Source organism: Saccoglossus kowalevskii, chromosome 14 (assembly GCF_978046115.1).
Source record: "Saccoglossus kowalevskii chromosome 14, keSacKowa6.1, whole genome shotgun sequence".
NCBI classification, from domain to species: Eukaryota; Metazoa; Hemichordata; class Enteropneusta; family Harrimaniidae; genus Saccoglossus; species Saccoglossus kowalevskii.
Window position 1 is genome coordinate 32,735,149 of NC_140654.1, and position 23,764 is coordinate 32,758,912.

At 39.0% G+C, this 23,764-nt stretch overlaps 1 protein-coding gene across 8 annotated transcripts in view; it reads right to left on the minus strand.

Annotated features, from left to right (window-relative positions):
• Positions 1–23,764, minus strand: part of LOC100378435 (PHD finger protein 20-like) — a 78,780-nt gene that overhangs the window by 14,584 nt on the left and 40,432 nt on the right. For 5 of the 8 annotated variants that reach the window (XM_085508140.1, XM_078012476.2, XM_085508141.1 and 2 more), the window contains 7 exons: positions 13,975–14,064; positions 12,656–12,796; positions 11,453–11,650; positions 11,249–11,272; positions 10,541–10,753; positions 3,225–3,377; positions 2,110–2,259 (listed from right to left, as the gene is read on the minus strand). In XM_085508140.1, coding sequence (XP_085364266.1) covers positions 2,110–2,259; positions 3,225–3,377; positions 10,541–10,753; positions 11,249–11,272; positions 11,453–11,650; positions 12,656–12,796; positions 13,975–14,064 — 969 coding nt within the window. The remainder of the gene's footprint in view (positions 1–2,109; positions 2,260–3,224; positions 3,378–10,540; positions 10,754–11,248; positions 11,273–11,452; positions 11,651–12,655; positions 12,797–13,974; positions 14,065–23,764) is intronic. The other 3 variants (XM_085508142.1, XM_085508139.1, XM_085508143.1) reach the window with 3 other exon arrangements.

Sequence of the window (23,764 nt, forward strand, 5' to 3'; positions counted from 1 at the left end):
AATATTCACCAAAATTAGATAATTAAAGATATCATTACAAAATGAACAAATCTGAGAGAGGTCCACATGTAGTACCTATATATGTAATATCAAAGCAATTTGACTTGCGGTTTTTAACAAGAAGTTGAAAATATCACTTTTTACCAAAAATGACAAAAATATTCACCCAAATTAGAGAATTGAAGATATCATTACAAAATGAACAAATCTGAGAGAGGTCCACATGTAGTACCTATATATGTAATATCAAAGCAATTTGACTTGCGGTTTTTAACAAGAAGTTGAAAATATCACAAAAATATTCACCCAAATTAGAGAATTGAAGATATCATTACAAAATGAACAAATCTGAGAGAGGTCCACATGTAGTACCTATATATGTGATATCAAAGCAATTTGACTTGTGGTTTTTAACAAGAAGTTGAAAATATCACTTTTTACCAAAAATGACAAAAATATTCACCAAAATTAGAGAACTAAAGATATTATTACAAGATGAACAAATGTGATAGAGATCCACATGTAGTACTTATATATGTAATATCAAAGCAATTGGACTTGCGGTTTTTAACAAGAAGTTGAAAATATCACTTTTTACCAAAAATGACAAAAATATTCACCAAAATTAGAGAATTAAAGATATCATTACAAAATGAACAAATCTAAGAGAGGTCCACATGTAGTACCTATATATGTAGTATCAAAGCAATTGGACTTGCGGTTTTTAACAAGAAGTCAAAATATCACTTTTTGTCAAAAATGACAGAAATATTCACCAAAATTAGAGAACTAAAGATATGATCATGAAATGAACAAATCTGAGAGAGGTCCACATGTAGTACCTATATATGTAATATCAAAGCAATTGGACTTGCGGTTTTTAACAAGAAGTTGAAAATATCACTTTTTACCAAAAATGACAAAAATATTCACCAAAATTAGAGAATTAAAGATATCATTACAAAATGAACAAATCTGAGAGATGTCCACATGTAGTACCTATATATGTAATATCAAAGCAATTGGACTTGCGGTTTTTAACAAGAAGTCAAAATATCACTTTTTGTCAAAAATGACAGAAATATTCACCAAAATTAGAGAACTAAAGATATGATCATGAAATGAACAAATCTGAGAGAGGTCCACATGTAGTACCTATATATGTAATATCAAAGCAATTGGACTTGCGGTTTTTAACAAGAAGTTGAAAATATCACTTTTTACCAAAAATGACAAAAATATTCACCAAAATTAGAGAATTAAAGATATCATTACAAAATGAACAAATCTGAGAGATGTCCACATGTAGTACCTATATATGTAATATCAAAGCAATTGGACTTGTGGTTTTTAACAAGAAGTTGAAAATATCACTTTTTACCAAAAATGACAAAAATATTCACCAAAATTAGAGAACTAAAGATATTATTACAAGATGAACAAATGTGATAGAGATCCACATGTAGTACCTATATATGTAATATCAAAGCAATTGCACTTGCGGTTTTTAACAAGAAGTTGAAAATATCACTTTTTACCAAAAATGACAAAAATATTCACCAAAATTAGAGAATTAAAGATATCATTACAAAATGAACAATCTAAGAGAGGTCCACATGTAGTACCTATATATGTAGTATCAAAGCAATTGGACTTGCGGTTTTTAACAAGAAGTCAAAAATATCACTTTTTGTCAAAAATGACAGAAATATTCACCAAAATTAGAGAACTAAAGATATGATCATAAAATGAACAAATCTGAGAGAGGTCTACCTATATACACCAAGTATCAAAAGCATTCAGGCTTGTAGTTTTCAAGAAGTCGTTGAAAAAGTAAAACATTGACATGGACGACGGACAATCACTCATATGATAAGCTCCGCTCGACAAAGTCGACAGCGGAGCTAAAAATGTGACCGTAAGGTCATGAAACTTAGTCACTGAACACAGTGTACTTTAAAGCTATCATGAATGTATGCAAAACTGTAAATGTATAAACAACTTCACACTGTAACTTAATTTGTAACAGTTTGCTTTGTGAAGATTAGGGACAAGATAAGTTCTTAGGTGTGTTACAGAGCATATGGATGATTATTATTGATGACATACCTTCCACTATTAGTTCCTGCATTTCTGGTGGCTTTGAGGCTACTGGAGTTTGTTCCTGAGCTGTTGGCAATGCAGCAGGTGCAGAACATCTCTTCTTTCGATCAAGTCGGCTGGGTTTCCCATGCCCACCTGATTTGCTCCCAACAGATGCTGTAGAAAATACAACTATGTTTAAATTAAGTGACCGGGAGACAAATTTGATTCAATGTATGAATAAACAGCATTTTGAATTAGACAAAGAGTCGACGATCTCATTGTGAGAATACATTTTCTGTTAAATTTGCTAACAATACATCTTAAATTAGGGAAATTACAGATCAGCTAAATTAGCAAAAATAACCTAGCTAAAAAGAAATGTTTTACAGTATACTGAGCTGTACAAGATCTAATATATATTCTCATCAACTCAGGTTATAATATTTATATCTTAATGTAAAGTACACTATCCACAATAGAGTGTTCCACAATGTCATACATCTGCCACATATGAATAAATAGACCTCAGGCACTGAAGACCACAGAGAAATTCTTGGCAGTCAGTCACAACACAAGACTTACCCCCTCAAAAATGGTGTTTTATTCTCTTTCGTTATCGTGCACACTTTACCAAATTTACAAAGCTTAAGAAACAGTGGATGCGATGACAGAAGAGAATGGATTAATATTTGAGAGAGAGAAACAAGGTTTTTGAATCGTGCATTTCTAAAGTGCATTATAGTTGTTTTTCAATCCAAGAATCCCAAGAAAAAAATATTAGTTGACACATGACGGTGTTAGCTCATATAACTACAAGAGCCAAAAATGATTGTTATTTTACATAATGTGCCGTCAGTGGAGATGTGCTTTAAACAGAACCAATGTGAATGGAATTGCCTAGTATGGGAGTGTCAAGGTATCAAGGTTATGGCTAGAGAGTAGAAAGTGCATGCCTGAAAACTTCATTAAAATGAAAAATAGCAGTACCTAGTCTGTAATCATGGACTTACAATTGATTTTTTTATGGTTATTTTGTCATTTACTGGCAATTTGCAAGAATAATTGGACAGGTTTTACAAGCCTGCATAGTACATCAACTCTACAATTGTGAAAAAGCAATATTTTGTGTTTATATTTACCTGATTTAGCATTACTTATTGTTGTTGCAACAGTATCAGTAGTGGCGATAGTTAAAGAAGTGCTTGATGATGATGTTTCCATAGAAACAACATCTGAGGTGCTTACAGATGGAGAAGTAGGAGAAGCACTGGATCGCACAGAAGGCAAAGAAGCTGTTGAGGGAAGAAAAGCAGTATTTTAGTCGTTATCAATGCAAGAAAATATAAAACCATGATGAACAATGAAAAGTTTCTTATTTTGGCAAGTTAAAATACATCCAATGCTACATTTAGCTGGCACACTGGAAATTTTGTTAAACTATTTTCTGGAAACTGCTCAGAACACTGTATTTTTAAAATGTTTTAATTCAAAATGGCCACCAGAGTAGGCGTTAATGCTATAGGAAAATCTGTTTCTATGGAAATTAGTTGGGCACTCCTACTGTTTATTTGCATTTTGTCATTTATTTAATGGTAAAATTATTTATTTTAATTTTATATATTTTGCATTTTTACCAACCTCTAACCAAAATATTAATTTAGCAAATGATTGCCAACGTGTTTTGAGCAATTTTACTGGGTTAACAAACTGGGAAATAATAATGGCCATCAGAGGGACATACATGATTGGATAAGATCACAAATATACAATATGCAATTCAATATGAACATGCTGACGTAGATACTTGAAGTACTTTAATATTCCTGGAAATGAACCTTAATTTTGGAGACAACAGACAAAATTTAAGTCAATTTTGGCTATTTTTGTCCCAATCTTCTGAAGAAAAGTGCAGTCTATAACCAGAATATTTTGTGATGAAAAGAGAACTTGTGGTGAAAAAAGTTAATATAATGTTTTATACTACCTACTTGACCGCGTTAGTGCCCAGGGGCCTAAACTCAGAAAATCATGATTTTTTAGGGGTGGGCGCTTACCCGAGCACCCCCTAGAAAAAGAGTGCAAATAGAAATGTTGATTCATCTAGTGACAAATTACGTCTTTGAGGGAAAATCAAATTACTAAATTAGTTGCATCATTGATTTTCACAATGAAGAAACAGAAATGATCACAAAAAATACGCACATTTTATTACAATATTAATTACGTACCACCATAATTTACGGAATTAAAAACATTTGAGTTAGTTGGAACACAGTCAAAGTCAAAATTGTCATTATTTCCACCATGATGCATTTGCAGATTTGACCTACAGCAGCGTCCTTTGACCTAATGGGTCAAGTTGGTTATCTCTTGGAATTGATTTCAGCGAATAAACGACATGGTTTTTCCAAAAAACTAGTAACTAGCCATTTTTGAGAGGTAAAATGAATAGGGCATGAAATATTTATCGCATTTTACTTTTATTAACAGGTCATTGTCGAAGCGTAGTTTACACACGGTTATCGTATTCTACGCATTCACAACATGTTCACAGCGATTGATATCCACGCTGTATCATATAAAAACGATTACCAAAATTAGTTACGCAAGACCAAGTTTTAAATTAGTTGCATTTTGAAGGGGTGGGTGCTTTGCCGAATGTGACCCCAAATATAATCAAAGAAAGCTTAGAAAGAACTCCCATGTGCCGAGAGTATTGGAGACACATTAAATATAATTCGAAATTACTTAGCTGAAAACTAATTATGCAAATCAGAAAATTAATATGACCAGATTTGAGTGTAAAACTAATGAGGTCTGCGCAATGTAACAGAAAATCTATGTCTCCAAGTTTAATTGAAATGTGATTAGAACCAAAAAATTATGAATTATTATGCTTATTAGGGAATTAATATGAACAGATTTTTACCCCAAACTAATTAGGTTTGTACATTGTCCTAGAGCATCTTTGTACTAAGTTTCATTGAAATGGAATAATTAGTACCGTGAAAACTCCAAAATTTCGACCCCTCTGAAAATTCGGTTGGCTATTTATTTGCCGGGTTTCGGTGTTTTATTTACCTCCAAATTTTCGACTCCACTGAAAATTGCCGACTCATTCTTATTCGAAAATTGCGACCAGTTTTAGTTTTCCCCCAAACGAAAAAAAAAACCGATGTGAGCGTTCAAACGGGACCTTCCTCGAAGGCATGAATCCGGGTTTCTGATTGACTGAGAGATTTTTATTTTATTGGTAACGAAAATATATTCTAAATAAACGAAGTTTCAAATAAAAACAAACACAAAAATCTCGGCATGCTGCGTTTCTGAATTGTTGATTATTACTGTACTCAGTAGTGATTATAATAATGTACACAAAATAAATTTGTTGAATGGTTATGAAATACAAATAAAAGTCAACTAAGTTTCATCGTAAGCGAATGATTCCGGTCTCGTATAAACGTTTGATGCTGTAGGATATCCGCCATGTTCTCTTAGGTCAAATAGGTCAAATCGCTAATTAACCAATCAAAAAGCTGGATGATGCCAACGTGTTCAAATTACCATAGCTTATTTAAATATGTTAATGTTATTGAACGCAATGCGAAGAGATTGATGTTGTAGTACGATATTTTGGCTTGGATTTTGATGCGAAAACGGCATGATTTTTTTTTAAATAAAAAAATTAGTTGTTTTTAAAAAATAAACTGGTCATCTGAAGAATAATTTAACATTGTTCACAGTGATAACAGCTCATTCTCGAAAGGAAGCTTACCCGCTCACGCTAGTCACGATAAAAATCATACACGGGTACTCTTGAATAGACAGACGTCAATGACTACGGTAAAACTTACTCTATTTTAGCCGGCAGGATTGATTGAAATGTCCGAAAAATTACGCCAAAATACACCTTAAAAGTCCCATTTTATTTTCTTAAATCCCATTTTATTTTTTAATCCAAGGGCGAATTTACGGCAGAATTTGGTCCCTCAAATAAGGGACACGTGAGCTTTGATTCTAACCGGATACATTGCACTGGGTCGGGGAGATAGTTTGCTAAACTTCCATGTATCTTTTGTCCAATGGGTACCTGTACTTCGAACATTCGCAAGTTTTCCTAGGTAGTGCGAGACAGCTTTGTCTTTTGACCTATTAGTTTTGTGCTGACCTCTTCTGCGCATCTTGATGTTTTGTTTTGCTTGTCATAATACTCACTGATTGATGACTTTGTTTAGATTTTGAGTTACAACTCGGCCACGACTCTAAAAACATGTCACATTTCTAACGCCAATTATTTAAAACCGGTCGAAATTTTGGAGTTTGTACGGTACTTTAGATATCAGTGTGAAAGCTTAAAATTGGTTAATTATGCAAATTAGGTAATTAATATGTACAGATTGTAACCCACAATTATTCAGGTCTGTCTATTGTCCTACAGCATCCATGTACATTCATTGATATGTGATGTATAGTACCTGAGATATCAGTGTGAAAGTTGGTTAATTATGCAAATTAGGTGATTAATATGCACAAATATTTACCGGAAACTAATTGGGTCTGCATAATTCTAGATTCATTGAAATGTAAATGATTAGTACTTTAGATATCAGTAGAAAAGCTGAAAATTAATTATGCAAATTAGGTAATTAATATGCACAATTATTTACCCTAAAACTAATCAGGTCTCTGCATAGTCCTAAAGGATCTATGTACCAAGTTTCATTGAAATGCGATGATTAGTACTTGAGATACCCATGGAAAAGCTGAAAATTAACTAATTATGCAAATTAGGTGATTAATATGCACAAATATTTATCGAAAACAATCAATCTCTGCATAGTCCTTGAGTATGTAAGTACCAAGTTTCATTGAAATGTAATGCTAACTACTTATATCAAATGCTGAAAATTAATTAATTATGCAAATTAGGTAATTAATATGTACTGATATTACCATAAAAACTATCAGGTCTGTGCAGTGTCGTATGACATCTATGTACCAAGTTTCATTTGAAATGTGATGATTAGTACTTGAGATATCAGTGGAAAAACCGAAAATTGACTAATCATTATGCAAATTAGGTAATTAGTATCCACGGATTATTACCAAAAACTAATCAAAACCTAGCATTAGTTCAGAGCATCTATGTACCAAGTTTCATCAAAATCCAATGAGTGGTTGTTTAGATATCAGTGGAACAGTCATGGAACCACTAAAAAATAGCTAATTATCATGTAAATTAGGTAATTAATATGCACAGATTTTTACCAAAAATTAATCAAATCTGCGCATATGTTCAGAGCATCTATGTACCAAGTTTCATCAAAATCCAATGAGTGGTTCTTTAGATATCAGTGGAACAGTCATAGAACAGCTAAAAATTAGCTAATTATCATGCAAATTAGGTAATTAACGAGCATGGATTTTTACCAAAACCTAATCAAATCTGCGCATTGGCCCAGAGCATCTATGCACCAAGTTTCATCAAAAACCGATGTATGGTTCTTGAGATAGCAGTGGAACAGTCGGACACACATACACACACATACACACATACAGACACACTAACTGCAAAGACTCCCATTTTGTGCTTCGCACATGGGAGTCAAAAATTGCGCAAAAGTGGGGGATGGGCGCTTGCCCAGGCATGGGCGCTAACGCGGTCGAGTACGGTAATTTGATTTACTGTATATAGTGCCAACATTACTTAATTACTAGCAGCCTGTCGGCTGAGATAGCTCCGCTGCTATCAATGCACATTTCAATGAAAGAACTGAAGATACCATCAGAAAATGAACATGTATAGTATTAAAGCAATCAAACTTGCTGTTTTCAAAAAAAATTCGAAAATATAACTTTTTATCAAACGTATTCATCAAAATTAGATGAAGAACAAAATCATCACAAAATGAACAAATCTGAGAGAGGTCTACCTGTAGTACCTATGACAAAAATATTCATCAAAATTCGAGAATTAAAGACATCATCACGAAATGAACAAATCTGAGAGAGGTCCACCCAAGGTAAATACATACATGTACCAAGTATCAAAGCATTTGGGCTAGTGGTTTTCAAGAAGAAGTTGAAAATAGCATTTTTGACCAAAAATGACAAAAATATTCGCTATAAATAAGACAATTGAACATATCCACACGAAATGAACAAATCTGAGAGAGAACCACCCAAGGTACCTTCCTAGAAAGTTTCACAGCTATACGGTTTGTGGTTTTTAAAAAGAAGTCAAAAATGTAAAGTTGACGACGGCGACAGACAATCAGTAATAGTATAAGCTCTGCTCAACTTCATAGACAGCGGAGCTAAAAATGTGATACATTACCAAAATTATATTATTTCAATAATAATTTGCTTAATTTAACTCCCTTCCCATATTCTATGTTTACTGCTCTTTTAATAGTTTTGCACATGTCCTGGTAGTTTGCATACCACATGTCAACTGTAAAACAAAAATCATGGAGAAACTATAACCCAGTCAGAGTCTGTTAGTGATTTATTTTCTTTGCTTAAAATTGGGGTTAATTGTACTTCAACTGTATTTCTGTCATCATTAAGTGAATAAACAGTTGATTATGAAAATGTGCCTCCAGTGTCAAAGATTAACGATTGGTTGATAAACTTTGTGATGTGTCTTGTCAACTTTCAATGATTAATGTCCCTCATGGATGTCATCTGACCTTTCCAACACCGTTTTTCTGGTACTATATTAAACTAATTTAAAAGTGATGATAGATTTATTGATGCCAAATTATTTCATCATTGCCTCCAAGTAAGTTTTGATTGGTCAATCTTGAGTGATTATTGTCAAGAATTCTATCCAGTGAATTGCTATGTTTATTATCCTGCTTTTAACTTTTGACCTGAACACAAACCAAGCTTCATATTTCATTTCAGTCTGCTAATATTGTCAGCTAACAACTGGCTAACACACAGCCATGTGGGGAGTAACTTGTATAGTATATAATGTGTAGTGCATTTTGCTACAGAGATCAATACTGTATGACAAAGTTGTGTAGCAATCTCTCTATCAAATAACAATGTGATATTCAGGTGCCAAGCAGGCACAGTTGAACACCAGTGAACTTTACCCAACATTCCTCCAAAAGTCATTATCTCAAATCAAATCAGTTGTTTGCTTGGTGGAGATTGTCCAGAAACAAGTGATTTTATTTTGATCACTTTCCTTATTATTATGACCAGTATTGCTTTAACACATGCATGATAAGTGAATGACTTGTGGCCTGTGGCTTTGGTTTTCCAGTGAGAAATTTGTGGCTCACTCACTCAGCAGAAATATGCAAATAGTTTTTGTTCCATTCTTCTCAAAGTAGGATCTGACTATGCAGCTAGTGGAAGATTTCAACAACCACTATACTATCAGTGATTGGCCAGTCATTGTTACTATGACAACCTTACAGAGACAGTTTTCCACAGAAATCTGCTTGAAGGCAGTGTAATATACATTTAAACCACTTTGAGACAGCTACACGCCATTTTAGCGAATTTGACTCAATGCATGAATGGGGATAGCTGTGATTTTGATTTCTTTTCTTCTTGAAAACTAAAAGCTTTGATACTTAGTATGCCGGTATCTTAGCTGGCGTTCTTTTAAATCGGTCACATGGTGGGAACCACAGAAAATTATGATGCACGTTGCACTCTATTATGGAAAATGAGACTTGTATACTCATCAATGTTAGAAAGAAGTATTTGACATTCTGCCCAGGGCGTCGGTATATAGTGTATACACAATCACAATCTAATTGTGAGAATATACTTTATTTTAAAATAGTGACATCAAGAATTAGCAAAATTATGGATTAGTTAGCTAACAAGAAATGTTTTGGAGTAGTTTCTAAAAGTTGGTAAATTGTTTCTGTGATGTAATGGGCGTAAGGAATGAGTTATCAGTTTTGAAGTAGTTTCTAAAAGTTGATAAATTGTTTCTGTGATGTAACGGGTGTAAGGAATGAGTTATCAGTTTTGGAGTAGTTTCTAAAAGTTGATAAATTGTTTCTGTGATGTAACGGGTGTAAGGAATGAGTTATCAATTTTGGAGTAGTTTCTAAAAGTTGATAAATTGTTTCTGTGATGTAATTGGCGTAAGGAATGAGTTATCAGTTTTGGAGTAGTTTCTAAAAGTTGATAAATTGTTTCTGTGATGTAATGGGTGTAAGGAATGAGTTATGAGCTTTGCTACTGTAAAATAACTAATTTTCACTGGGTTTAAATTTCACTGATTTACCATTTCAGGCATATTCAATGAGTTTTAAATTCACAGTTTTATCATTTTGATAATGTGTTCTATATGCTAAATTTCACATATTCACTGGGTTTTAATTTAGCGCATTTTGCTGAATAACACTGCTCGCTCTTATCCACGTAATTTTGACACCACAGAAATACTCCATTAATAGCATTACATTGTACATGTACTTACATGTTGATAATCTTTTTCTACTTTTACTCAGTGTATTTGACGTGGATGCTGCTGACGTCGCAGATGAATTCCTTGATTTTGACTTGTTGTTATGGTAATATTTTGTATGATATTCAAGACCACTCTGTTTTCGAAATGCCTTGTCGCAGCCAGCAACATCACATTTGAATTTCTTATGGTCCAAGTCTATCACAAGCTCTTTTGGAGCTATTGCTGAAATCAGAAGAGCAGATAAATAAAAGGTGAGAAAAAAATCATAGGAATTCCCATATTGTATTTACTCTATTAGAAGCGCATTCATAACAGATGTATGTGTAAATCAACAGTTGCATGTACTGTCGTTTGGATCATTAAAATACCGTATGACTTATTTAGACCATACACACAATGTTAACACATGCGTTACTAATAGAGCAAAAGGAAACAGGTATAATTTAAATATTAAACAAATTAAGTGACATCTCTTGGTAACACATGACATGCATGAACAAGTTTTTTCAAATGTAAAAAATAATCATAAATTATTTTAACTTGATATGAACAAAAAAAACACATAACTACACAAAATGCCAGGATGTGTGACCTCATGAAGGTCAAGCAACTAGCTTACAACACAACGAATAAATATGAAGCATTTCAAAGAATACACAACACAGCATGATAGCAGATGCAATGTACATATAGTTAAAATGAAGAACTAAAACAGACCTTTTTTGGTTAGAGTTAATTTCTCTAGAATAAAGGAGTGATAAAATATTGATCAGTTTATAGAACTATTTGTGTCAATAATATTGATGTAAAATACAATCCTGAACTTCCTACACTTTTGTAAATTACATAGGAGAAAATACGGTAACTGAATTGCCCTTTTGGGTTCCAACCTCGCTATTAAGTTATAAGTTCCATACTTACTAGTTTCTTTATGTGCAATAACTTTAGCTTTGTCCTGAGATCGAATTCGCCCTTCTGCCATCTCTAATGCTAACTCAGCTGCAAGGTGAAGGTTAGCCTCTGCTGTGGTCTTTCCTTTCACTTTCTTACCCTTTTTGGTTGTTGCTTTTGGAAGATGGACTGGAGGTATTGTAGATGGTGATTTTGTTGGCAACACATCTATAAATGAATCATAAATATATTAGTTGGCATTTTCCCAACACAAAAATTATAGCATTAGTTAGGCAGATATACTGTAAAACATGTTGAAAAAGCGACATGCAATTTTAGTGAATTGTGGTAAAATAATGTAATGGCGAAATGTTGATTTAGCGAATCTATCTTGTCATTGTTGATTTCCTGTTTTCACAACACTTCTCTGTCGCGTGCCAAAACAAATGTGCAGTTATCACCTCCATAAAAACCAAGAAAAACTGTCAAGTGTAATTAGGAAAGGCCCCAGATTTTTTATGTTCCAGAATACTACTGTAAAATCTGTATTAGAAACCGCGGCTTCTATTAAAATGGTACAATGCAACAGAGGGAATGCGGCTTCTATTAGAGCATCTACACATATGAGAAATGATGAATTTTTGGTTCTCAATTATTCAAAAAGAATAGGTGCGACTTCTATTAGGGATGCGGCTTCTAATACAGATTTTACGGTATATACTGTAAAATACTATGTTTTCGCTTGGAACTAATTTTGGCTATTTTCACTAAAGGAATGATTCAGTGAAAATAAAATCCAGCAAATATACATTTTTTCCTATATTTTACATTCAACTCATCAAAAGTCAGTGAAAATAAATTCTATACAAAACACCCAAAACATTTTTTCAGTGAAAATTAATTCCGGCTAAAATAAATTATTTTAAAGTATAAAAATCTCCAAGCCATGGGCATTTTGAATTTATAATAAAGTCATTAGCAACATTTTGAATTAGGGAATCAGTTCTCTTACTAAATTCACTAAAAAGACATGCTCGCGAAAAAGACATGTTTTACAGTAATTATTATCACATAATAAATAATAGGCAAATTATTTTGTTTTATTGTGATCAGTATTGCGTCGAACATTATGCTAAATATCATGCTTGAAATTGATTTTTGTAGTCTATACAACATGTTTTAAAAAATTGTTTGATACTGTATCCAAGCGTAATGTATCCTTAGTTTACTTACCTGGTGTACTTGACAACATTGCTGGAGTAGCCAATAGTCCGGTTGGTGTAGTACTAGCTGCAGATGTTTGGTTATTAGCTTGTAACATGCGCATTAATGTACTATGATATTGAGGGGTATCAGGTGGTGTTTCATGTAAGCCTAGATAGAAATCATATATATACGCAGATAATACAATACTGTATACACTCAATGGTAACACTGTGTATATGTATTTAGGTAGATAGGAATAAAACATGAGAAACTACGGTGTCATGAAGGTTTAAAAGATAACAAGAAATCATGAGATATATGCACATTTCCACAACAGTAGAAATATACAAAGTATGCAACTTAGGATTGTGTATCACAATGTAAGGTATGAAAGCATGGTATACATTTAATGCATACAAAATAAACTGATTCAAAACTGCATACAAAAGATGACATTAGCATTTTAGTTTAGCGAGTCCTGAAGAAAAAATAAAGAGGAATTACATATTATAAGGCAATGCATACTTTCTGGTTAACACAGGTTAGTAAAACAAAAAGGAAATGCTGATGTAATGTTTGCAAAATAAAGCAGTATCAGTAGTTGCCACCTCGTCTTAGCTGTGCTGTCAGTTAATGGTGATAGTTGAGTGATAGGGCTAGTGACTCAACCCTTGATGATATCAAACAAGTTAGGAACTAGTCAAGAGTTAAAAGGAGTCAAAATGGGAAACCCCCCCCCCCCCCCCAGTCAATACAAAAATGATATTGTATATGACTGTACAGGTGAGTTGATACACAAACAAAAATGTTGTGGTCCCTGATTTCCTTGGTATTTGCACATACTATGTTTATAAAAAGTGAATTTCTTTTTATCAAATTACAAATTCCATAGGTTTAGTGCATTTCAAGATCATTACATCTATATCTGATTTTCTGTTGTGTGATTGACACACTAGTTAATTGTCACAGCAAACTTTTATGCATTAGTGGGACGTCATATAACGCTATTAGGTTTATTAAGGGGTTGGCCATTAGAAACTCTGGCGAAGGCAGAATTGAAAAAAATTATATTAGACAACAATTAATGGCATTTAAAAGTGTTGATATTTGAATAATATTTTGCAGTACAGATGTACCATGTATGCCTTCCCTTGTTATGTAAACAGTTATGGTACATGGCATCCAAGTTTAGAACCACTATATCAATTTTTGTTGATATAATTTACCATTACATTTTAAATGCATTCAATGATTCGTGCTATAAAATGAAACCAATTACTGGTATACGACAGATGCTTAAAGGGAACACAATTACATTAGTGCAATAGAATCCCTCACAACCTTACCTGGCATCCCCATGGTATAATGGTGTGATCCTACAGCCAGATGATGAGGTGGTAGTAATAGTGGTGGTGGAAAAAGATGAGGTGGCACTACTGTATCATAGTTAGTAATATGGCAGCAAAAAGACACATAAATCAACAAATTAATTCATTTAGTCATTCAATCAAAACAGAAATTTCAGCGAAATATTTAGCAGCAATTAAACCAACAAAGATACATAAAACATTACTACAAAGCACAAAACATGAATTATTAGTCACATAGTAGGGTTTGGTTTAACTTTTAAGATCAATATCTTGGAAATTACAATCGATGATTCATATATACATACTGGTATATCAGATGTGGAATTTTTAATGCAGGTAAAAGAACTGTGGAGGGAGGGTGGGGTTTATATTCTGTACTGTACCTGAAAGTCATTGGTGGTACAACTGTGGGAGGGGGGGAGGGTGGGGTTATCATCAGTACTGTTATTGGGAGACATTGGTGGTACCAACTGCGGGAGGGTGGGTTTATATTCTGTACTGTACCTGAGAGTCAATGGTGGTACAACTGTGAGAGGGTGGGGTTTATCATCAGTACTGTAACTGGGAGTCATTGGTGGTACAACTGTGAGAGGGTGGGGTTTATCATCAGTACTGTAACTGGGAGACATTGGTGGTACAACTGTGGGAGGGTGGGTTTATCATCAGTACTGAACTGGGAGACATTGGTGGTACAACTGTGGGAGGGTGGGGTTTATCATCATTACTATAACTGTGAGATATTGGTGGTACAACTGTGGGAGGGTGGGGTTTATCATCAGTACTGTACCTGGGAGTCATTGGTGGTACAACTGTGGGAGGGTGGGGTTTATCATCAGTACTGTACCTGGGAGTCATTGGTGGTACAACTGTGGGAGGGTGGGGTTTATCATCAGTACTGTACCTGGGAGTCATTGGTGGTACAACTGTGGGAGGGTGGGGTTTATCATCAGTACTGTAACTGGGAGACATTGGTGGTACAACTGTGGGAGGGTGAGGTTTATCATCAGTACTGTACCTGGGAGTCATTGGTGGTACAACTGTGGGAGGGTGGGTTTATCATCAGTACTGTACCTGGGAGTCATTGGTGGTACAACTGAGGGAGGGTGGGGTTTATCATCAGTACTGTACCTGGGAGTCATTGGTGGTACAACTGTGGGAGGGTGGGGTTTATCATCAGTACTGTACCTGGGAGTCATTGGTGGTACAACTGTGGGAGGGTGGGGTTTATCATCAGTACTGTACCTGGGAGTCATTGGTGGTACAACTGTGGGAGGGTGGGGTTTATCATCAGTACTGTAACTGGGAGACATTGGTGGTACAACTGTGGGAGGGTGAGGTTTATCATCAGTACTGTACCTGGGAGTCATTGGTGGTACAACTGTGGGAGGGTGGGTTTATCATCAGTACTGTACCTGGGAGTCATTGGTGGTACAACTGTGGGAGGGTAGGTTTATCATCAGTACTGTACCTGGGAGACATTGGTGGTACAACTGTGGGAGGGTGGGTTTATATTCTGTACTGTACCTGAGAGTCATTGGTGGTACAACTGTGAGAGGGTGGGGTTTATCATCAGTACTGTACCTGGGAGTCATTGGTGGTACAACTGTGGGAGGGTGGGGTTTATATTCTGTACTGTACCTGAGAGTCATTGGTGGTACAACTGTGAGAGGGTGGGGTTTATCATCAGTACTGTAACTGGGAGACATTGGTGGTACAACTGTGGGAGGGTGGGTTTATCATCAGTACTGTAACTGGGAGACATTGGTGGTACAACTGTGGGAGGATGGGGTTTATATTCTGTACTGTACCTGAGAGTCATTGGTGGTACAACTGTGGGAGGGTGGGGTTTATCATCAGTACTGTAACTGGGAGACATTGGTGGTACAACTGTGGGAGGGTGAGGTTTATCATCAGTACTGTACCTGGGAGTCATTGGTGGTACAACTGTGGGAGGGTGGGTTTATCATCAGTACTGTACCTGGGAGTCATTGGTGGTATAACTGAGGGAGGGTGGGTTTATCATCAGTACTGTACCTGGGAGACATTGGTGGTACAACTGTGGGAGGGTGGGTTTATATTCTGTACTGTACCTGAGAGTCATTGGTGGTACAACTGTGAGAGGGTGGGGTTTATCATCAGTACTGTACCTGGGAGTCATTGGTGGTACAACTGTGGGAGGGTGGGGTTTATCATCAGTACTGTAACTGGGAGTCATTGGTGGTACAACTGTGGGAGGGTGGGGTTTATCATCAGTACTGTAACTGGGAGACATTGGTGGTACAACTGTGGGAGGGTGAGGTTTATCATCAGTACTGTACCTGGGAGTCATTGGTGGTACAACTGTGGGAGGGTGGGTTTATCATCAGTACTGTAACTGGGAGACATTGGTGGTACAACTGTGGGAGGGTGGGGTTTATCATCATTACTATAACTGTGAGACATTGGTGGTACAACTGTGGGAGGGTGGGGTTTATCATCAGTACTGTACCTGGGAGTCATTGGTGGTACAACTGTGGGAGGGTGGGGTTTATCATCAGTACTGTACCTGGGAGTCATTGGTGGTACAACTGTGGGAGGGTGGGGTTTATCATCAGTACTGTACCTGGGAGTCATTGGTGGTACAACTGTGGGAGGGTGGGGTTTATCATCAGTACTGTAACTGGGAGACATTGGTGGTACAACTGTGGGAGGGTGAGGTTTATCATCAGTACTGTACCTGGGAGTCATTGGTGGTACAACTGTGGGAGGGTGGGGTTTATCATCAGTACTGTAACTGGGAGACATTGGTGGTACAACTGTGGGAGGGTGAGGTTTATCATCAGTACTGTACCTGGGAGTCATTGGTGGTACAACTGTGGGAGGGTGGGTTTATCATCAGTACTGTAACTGGGAGACATTGGTGGTACAACTGTGGGAGGGTGGGGTTTATCATCATTACTATAACTGTGAGACATTGGTGGTACAACTGTGGGAGGGTGGGGTTTATCATCAGTACTGTACCTGGGAGTCATTGGTGGTACAACTGTGGGAGGGTGGGGTTTATCATCAGTACTGTACCTGGGAGTCATTGGTGGTACAACTGTGGGAGGGTGGGGTTTATCATCAGTACTGTACCTGGGAGTCATTGGTGGTACAACTGTGGGAGGGTGGGGTTTATCATCAGTACTGTAACTGGGAGACATTGGTGGTACAACTGTGGGAGGGTGAGGTTTATCATCAGTACTGTACCTGGGAGTCATTGGTGGTACAACTGTGGGAGGGTGGGTTTATCATCAGTACTGTACCTGGGAGTCATTGGTGGTACAACTGTGGGAGGGTAGGTTTATCATCAGTACTGTACCTGGGAGACATTGGTGGTACAACTGTGGGAGGGTGGGTTTATATTCTGTACTGTACCTGAGAGTCATTGGTGGTACAACTGTGAGAGGGTGGGGTTTATCATCAGTACTGTACCTGGGAGTCATTGGTGGTACAACTGTGGGAGGGTGGGGTTTATATTCTGTACTGTACCTGAGAGTCATTGGTGGTACAACTGTGAGAGGGTGGGGTTTATCATCAGTACTGTACCTGGGAGTCATTGGTGGTACAACTGTGGGAGGGTGGGGTTTATCATCAGTACTGTAACTGGGAGTCATTGGTGGTACAACTGTGGGAGGGTGGGGTTTATCATCAGTACTGTAACTGGGAGACATTGGTGGTACAACTGTGGGAGGGTGAGGTTTATCATCAGTACTGTACCTGGGAGTCATTGGTGGTACAACTGTGGGAGGGTGGGTTTATCATCAGTACTGTAACTGGGAGACATTGGTGGTACAACTGTGGGAGGGTGGGGTTTATCATCATTACTATAACTGTGAGACATTGGTGGTACAACTGTGGGAGGGTGGGGTTTATCATCAGTACTGTACCTGGGAGTCATTGGTGGTACAACTGTGGGAGGGTGGGGTTTATCATCAGTACTGTACCTGGGAGTCATTGGTGGTACAACTGTGGGAGGGTGGGGTTTATCATCAGTACTGTACCTGGGAGTCATTGGTGGTACAACTGTGGGAGGGTGGGGTTTATCATCAGTACTGTAACTGGGAGACATTGGTGGTACAACTGTGGGAGGGTGAGGTTTATCATCAGTACTGTACCTGGGAGTCATTGGTGGTACAACTGTGGGAGGGTGGGTTTATCATCAGTACTGTACCTGGGAGTCATTGGTGGTACAACTGTGGGAGGGTGGTTTATCATCAGTACTGTACCTGGGAGACATTGGTGGTACAACTGTGGGAGGGTGGGTTTATATTCTGTACTGTACCTGAGAGTCATTGGTGGTACAACTGTGAGAGGGTGGGGTTTATCATCAGTACTGTACCTGGGAGTCATTGGTGGTACAACTGTGGGAGGGTGGGGTTTATCATCAGTACTGTAACTGGGAGTCATTGGTGGTACAACTGTGGGAGGGTGGGGTTTATCATCAGTACTGTAACTGGGAGACATTGGTGGTACAACTGTGGGAGGGTGAGGTTTATCATCAGTACTGTACCTGCGAGTCATTGGTGGTACAACTGTGGGAGGGTGGGTTTATCATCAGTACTGTAACTGGGAGACATTGGTGGTACAACTGTGGGAGGGTGGGGTTTATATTCTGTACTGTACCTGAGAGTCATTGGTGGTACAACTGTGAGAGGGTGGGGTTTATCATCAGTACTGTAACTGGGAGACATTGGTGGTACAACTGTGGGAGGGTGGGGTTTATCATCAGTACTATAACTGTGAGACATTGGTGGTACAACTGTGGGAGGGTGGGGTTTATCATCAGTACTGTACCTGGGAGTCATTGGTGGTACAACTGTGGGAGGGTGGGGTTTATCATCAGTACTGTAACTGGGAGACATTGGTGGTACAACTGTGGGAGGGTGGGGTTTATCATCAGTACTGTACCTGGGAGTCATTGGTGGTACAACTGTGGGAGGGTGGGTTTATCATCAGTACTGTAACTGGGAGACATTGGTGGTACAACTGTGGGAGGGTGGGTTTATATTCTGTACTGTACCTGAGAGTCATTGGTGGTACAACTGTGGGAGGGTGGGGTTTATCATCAGTACTGTAACTGGGAGTCATTGGTGGTACAACTGTGGGAGGGTGGGGTTTATCATCAGTACTGTAACTGGGAGTCATTGGTGGTACAACTGTGGGAGGGTGGGGTTTATCATCAGTACTGTAATTGGGAGACATTGGTGGTACCAACTGCGGGAGGGTGGGTTTATATTCTGTACTGTACCTAAGAGTCATTGGTGGTACAACTGTGAGAGGGTGAGGTTTATCATCAGTACTGTACCTGGGAGACATTGGTGGTACAACTGTGGGAGGTTGGGGTTTATCATCAGTACTGTACCTCAGAGTCATTGGTGGTACAACTGTGGGAGGGTGGGGTTTATCATCAGTACTGTACCTGGGAGTCATTGGTGGTACAACTGTGGGAGGGTGGCGTTTATCATCAGTACTGTAACTGGGAGTCATTGGTGGTACAACTGTGGGAGGGTGGGTTTATCATCAGTACTGAACTGGGAGACATTGGTGGTACAACTGTGGGAGGGTGGGGTTTATCATCAGTACTGTAACTGGGAGACATTGGTGGTACAACTGTGGGAGGGTGGGGTTTATCATCAGTACTGTACCTGGGAGACATTGGTGGTACAACTGTGGGAGGGTGAGGTTTATCATCAGTACTGTAACTGGGAGACATTGGTGGTACAACTGTGGGAGGGTGGGGTTTATCATCAGTACTGTACCTGGGAGTCATTGGTGGTACAACTGTGGGAGGGTGGGGTTTATCATCAGTACTGTAACTGGGAGACATTGGTGGTACAACTGTGGGAGGGTGAGGTTTATCATCAGTACTGTACCTGGGAGACATTGGTGGTACAACTGTGGGAGGGTGGGGTTTATCATCAGTACTGTACCTGGGAGTCATTGGTGGTACAACTGTGGGAGGGTGGGGTTTATCATCAGTACTGTACCTGGGAGACATTGGTGGTACAACTGTGGGAGGGTGGGTTTATCATCAGTACTGTAACTGGGAGACATTGGTGGTACAACTGTGGGAGGGTGGGGTTTATCATCAGTACTGTACCTGGGAGTCATTGGTGGTACAACTGTGGGAGGGTGGGGTTTATCATCATTACTGTACCTGGGAGTCATTGGTGGTACAACTGTGGGAGGGTGGGGTTTATCATCAGTACTGTAACTGGGAGACATTGGTGGTACAACTGTGGGAGGGTGGGGTTTATCATCAGTACTGTACCTGGAAGTCATTGCTGGTACAACTGTGGGAGGGTGGGTTTATCATCAGTACTGTACCTGGGAGACATTGGTGGTACAACTGTGGGAGGGTGGGGTTTATCATCAGTACTGTACCTGGGAGACATTGGTGGTACAACTGTGGGAGGGTGGGGTTTATCATCAGTACTGTACCTGGGAGTCATTGGTGGTACAACTGTGGGAGCGTGGGGTTTATCATCAGTACTGTACCTGGGAGACATTGGTGGTACAACTGTGGGAGGGTGGGGTTTATCATCAGTACTGTACCTGGGAGTCATTGGTGGTACAACTGTGGGAGGGTGGGTTTATCATCAGTACTGTACCTGGGAGACATTGGTGGTACAACTGTGGGAGGGTGGGGTTTATCATCAGTACTGTACCTGGGAGTCATTGGTGGTACAACTGTGGGAGGGTGGGGTTTATCATCAGTACTGTACCTGGGAGTCATTGGTGGTACAACTGTGGGAGGGTGGGCTTATCATCAGTACTGTACCTGGGAGACATTGGTGGTACAACTATGGGAGGGTGGGGTTTATCATCAGTACTGTACCTGGGAGTCATTGGTGGTACAACTGTGGGAGGGTGGGGTTTATCATCAGTACTGTACCTGGGAGTCATTGGTGGTACAACTGTGGGAGGGTGGGCTTATCATCAGTACTGTAACTGGGAGTCATTGGTGGTACAACTGTGGGAGGGTGGGGTTTATCATCAGTACTATAACTGGAAGACATTGGCGGTACAACTGTGGGAGGGTGGGGTTTATCATCATTACTATAACTGGAAGACATTGGCGGTACAACTGTGGGAGGGTGGGGTTTATCATCATTACTGTACCTGGGAGTCATTGGTGGTACAACTGTGGGAGGGTGAGGTTTATCATCAGTACTGTACCTGGGAGTCATTGGTGGTACAACTGTGGGAGGGTGGGGTTTATCATCAGTACTGTACCTGGGAGTCATTGGTGGTACAACTGTGGGAGGGTGGGTTTATCATCAGTACTGTACCTGGGAGTCATTGGTGGTACAACTGTGGGAGGGTGGGTTTATCATCAGTACTGTAACTGGGAGACATTGGTGGTACAACTGTGGGAGGGTGGGTTTATATTCTGTACTGTACCTGGGAGTCATTGGTGGTACAACTGTGGGAGGGTGGGGTTTATCATCAGTACTGTACCTGGGAGTCATTGGTGGTACAACTGTGGGAGGGTGGTGTTTATCATCAGTACTGTAACTGGGAGTCATTGGTGGTACAACTGCGGGAGGGTGGGTTTATATTCTGTACTGTACCTGAGAGTCATTGGTGGTACAACTGTGGGAGGATGGGGTTTATCATCAGTACTGTAACTGGGAGTCATTGGTGGTACAACTGTGGGAGGGTGGGTTTATATTCTGTACTGTACCTGAGAGTCATTGGTGGTACAACTGTGGGAGGGTGGGTTTATCATCAGTACTGTACCTGAGAGTCATTAGTGGTACAACTGTGAGAGGGTGGGGTTTATCATCAGTACTGTAACTGGGAGACATTGGTGGTACAACTGTGGGAGGGTGGGGTTTATCATCAGTACTGTACCTGGGAGTCATTGGTGGTACAACTGTGGGAGGGTGGGGTTTATCATCAGTACTGTACCTGGGAGTCATTGGTGGTACAACTGTGGGAGGATGGGTTTATCATCAGTACTGTACCTGGGAGACATTGGTGGTACAACTGTGGGAGGGTGGGGTTTATCATCAGTACTGTACCTGGGAGTCATTGGTGGTACAACTGTGGGAGGATGGGTTTATCATCAGTACTGTACCTGGGAGACATTGGTGGTACAACTGTGGGAGGGTGGGGTTTATCATCAGTACTGTACCTGGGAGTCATTGGTGGTACAACTGTGGGAGGGTGGGGTTTATCATCAGTACTGTACCTGGGAGTCATTGGTGGTACAACTGTGGGAGGGTGGGTTTATATTCTGTACTGTAACTGGGAGACATTAGTGGTACAACTGTGGGAGGGTGAGGTTTATCATCAGTACTGTACCTGGGAGACATTGGTGGTACAACTGTGGGAGGGTGGGTTTATCATCAGTACTGTAACTGGGAGACATTGGTGGTAAAACTGTGGGAGGGTGGGGTTTATCATCAGTACTGTAACTGGGAGACATTGGTGGTACAACTGTGGGAGGATGGGGTTTATATTCTGTACTGTACCTGAGAGTCATTGGTGGTACAACTGTGGGAAGGTGGGTTTATCATCAGTACTGTAACTGGGAGACATTGGTGGTACAACTGTGGGAGGGTGGGTTTATCATCAGTACTGTAACTGGGAGACATTGGTGGTACAACTGTGGGAGGATGGGGTTTATATTCTGTACTGTACCTGAGAGTCATTGGTGGTACAACTGTGGGAGGGTGGGGTTTATCATCAGTACTGTACCTGGGAGTCATTGGTGGTACAACTGTGGGAGGGTGGGGTTTATCATCAGTACTGTAACTGGGAGTCATTGGTGGTACAACTGTGGGAGGGTGGGTTTATCATCAGTACTGTAACTGGGAGACATTGGTGGTACACAACTGTGGGAGGATGGGGTTTATCATCAGTACTGTAACTGGGAGTCATTGGTGGTACAACTGTGGGAGGGTGGGTTTATCATCAGTACTGTACCTGGGAGACATTGGTGGTACAACTGTGGGAGGGTGGGTTTATCATCAGTACTGTAACTGGGAGACATTGGTGGTACAACTGTGGGAGGGTGGGTTTATCATCAGTACTGTACCTGGGAGACATTGGTGGTACAACTGTGGGAGGATGGGGTTTATCATCAGTACTGTACCTGGGAGTCATTGGTGGTACACAACTGTGGGAGGGTGGGTTTATCATCAGTACTGTACCTGGGAGACATTGGTGGTACAACTGTGGGAGGGTGGGTTTATCATCAGTACTGTACCTGGGTATATTTGTGATAGTGATAAAGCTTATATGTTATGAGGCATAGTGAGTTACATGTAAGGATGGGCACATCAAGTCACACCACAGCATGGAAGTTTTTAATTGTAAGTAGAATTAAATATTGCCAATATGATCAGATTACTTTGTCAGTAGATTTGTATCCACCAATCTGTCAAATCTAAATTACACCCTAGACCACCACTGTTTTATACTTTTATCATTTCCTGCTAATTAATCTATCGGTATTTATAGCTGTGATTGTTTTAAATTCTGGATTTTAAAGAATATAGCATACATGTCTTGTAAAGATTGCAACCCTTAGCACAATAAAGTTGATCACCAATGCTCCTACACAAAAGGAGTGTGGTGGCATGTAGACACATCAGAAAACATTTCCATGTTATTTAAATCATTATAGGGTTCCAAGCTTGTAGACTTTTTACAGAAAAACAGACAGTGAAAGCATAATTTACCAATGGCAGTTTGGTTGCCTTTGAAAATAATTCCACTCACATTGTGCTGAAGA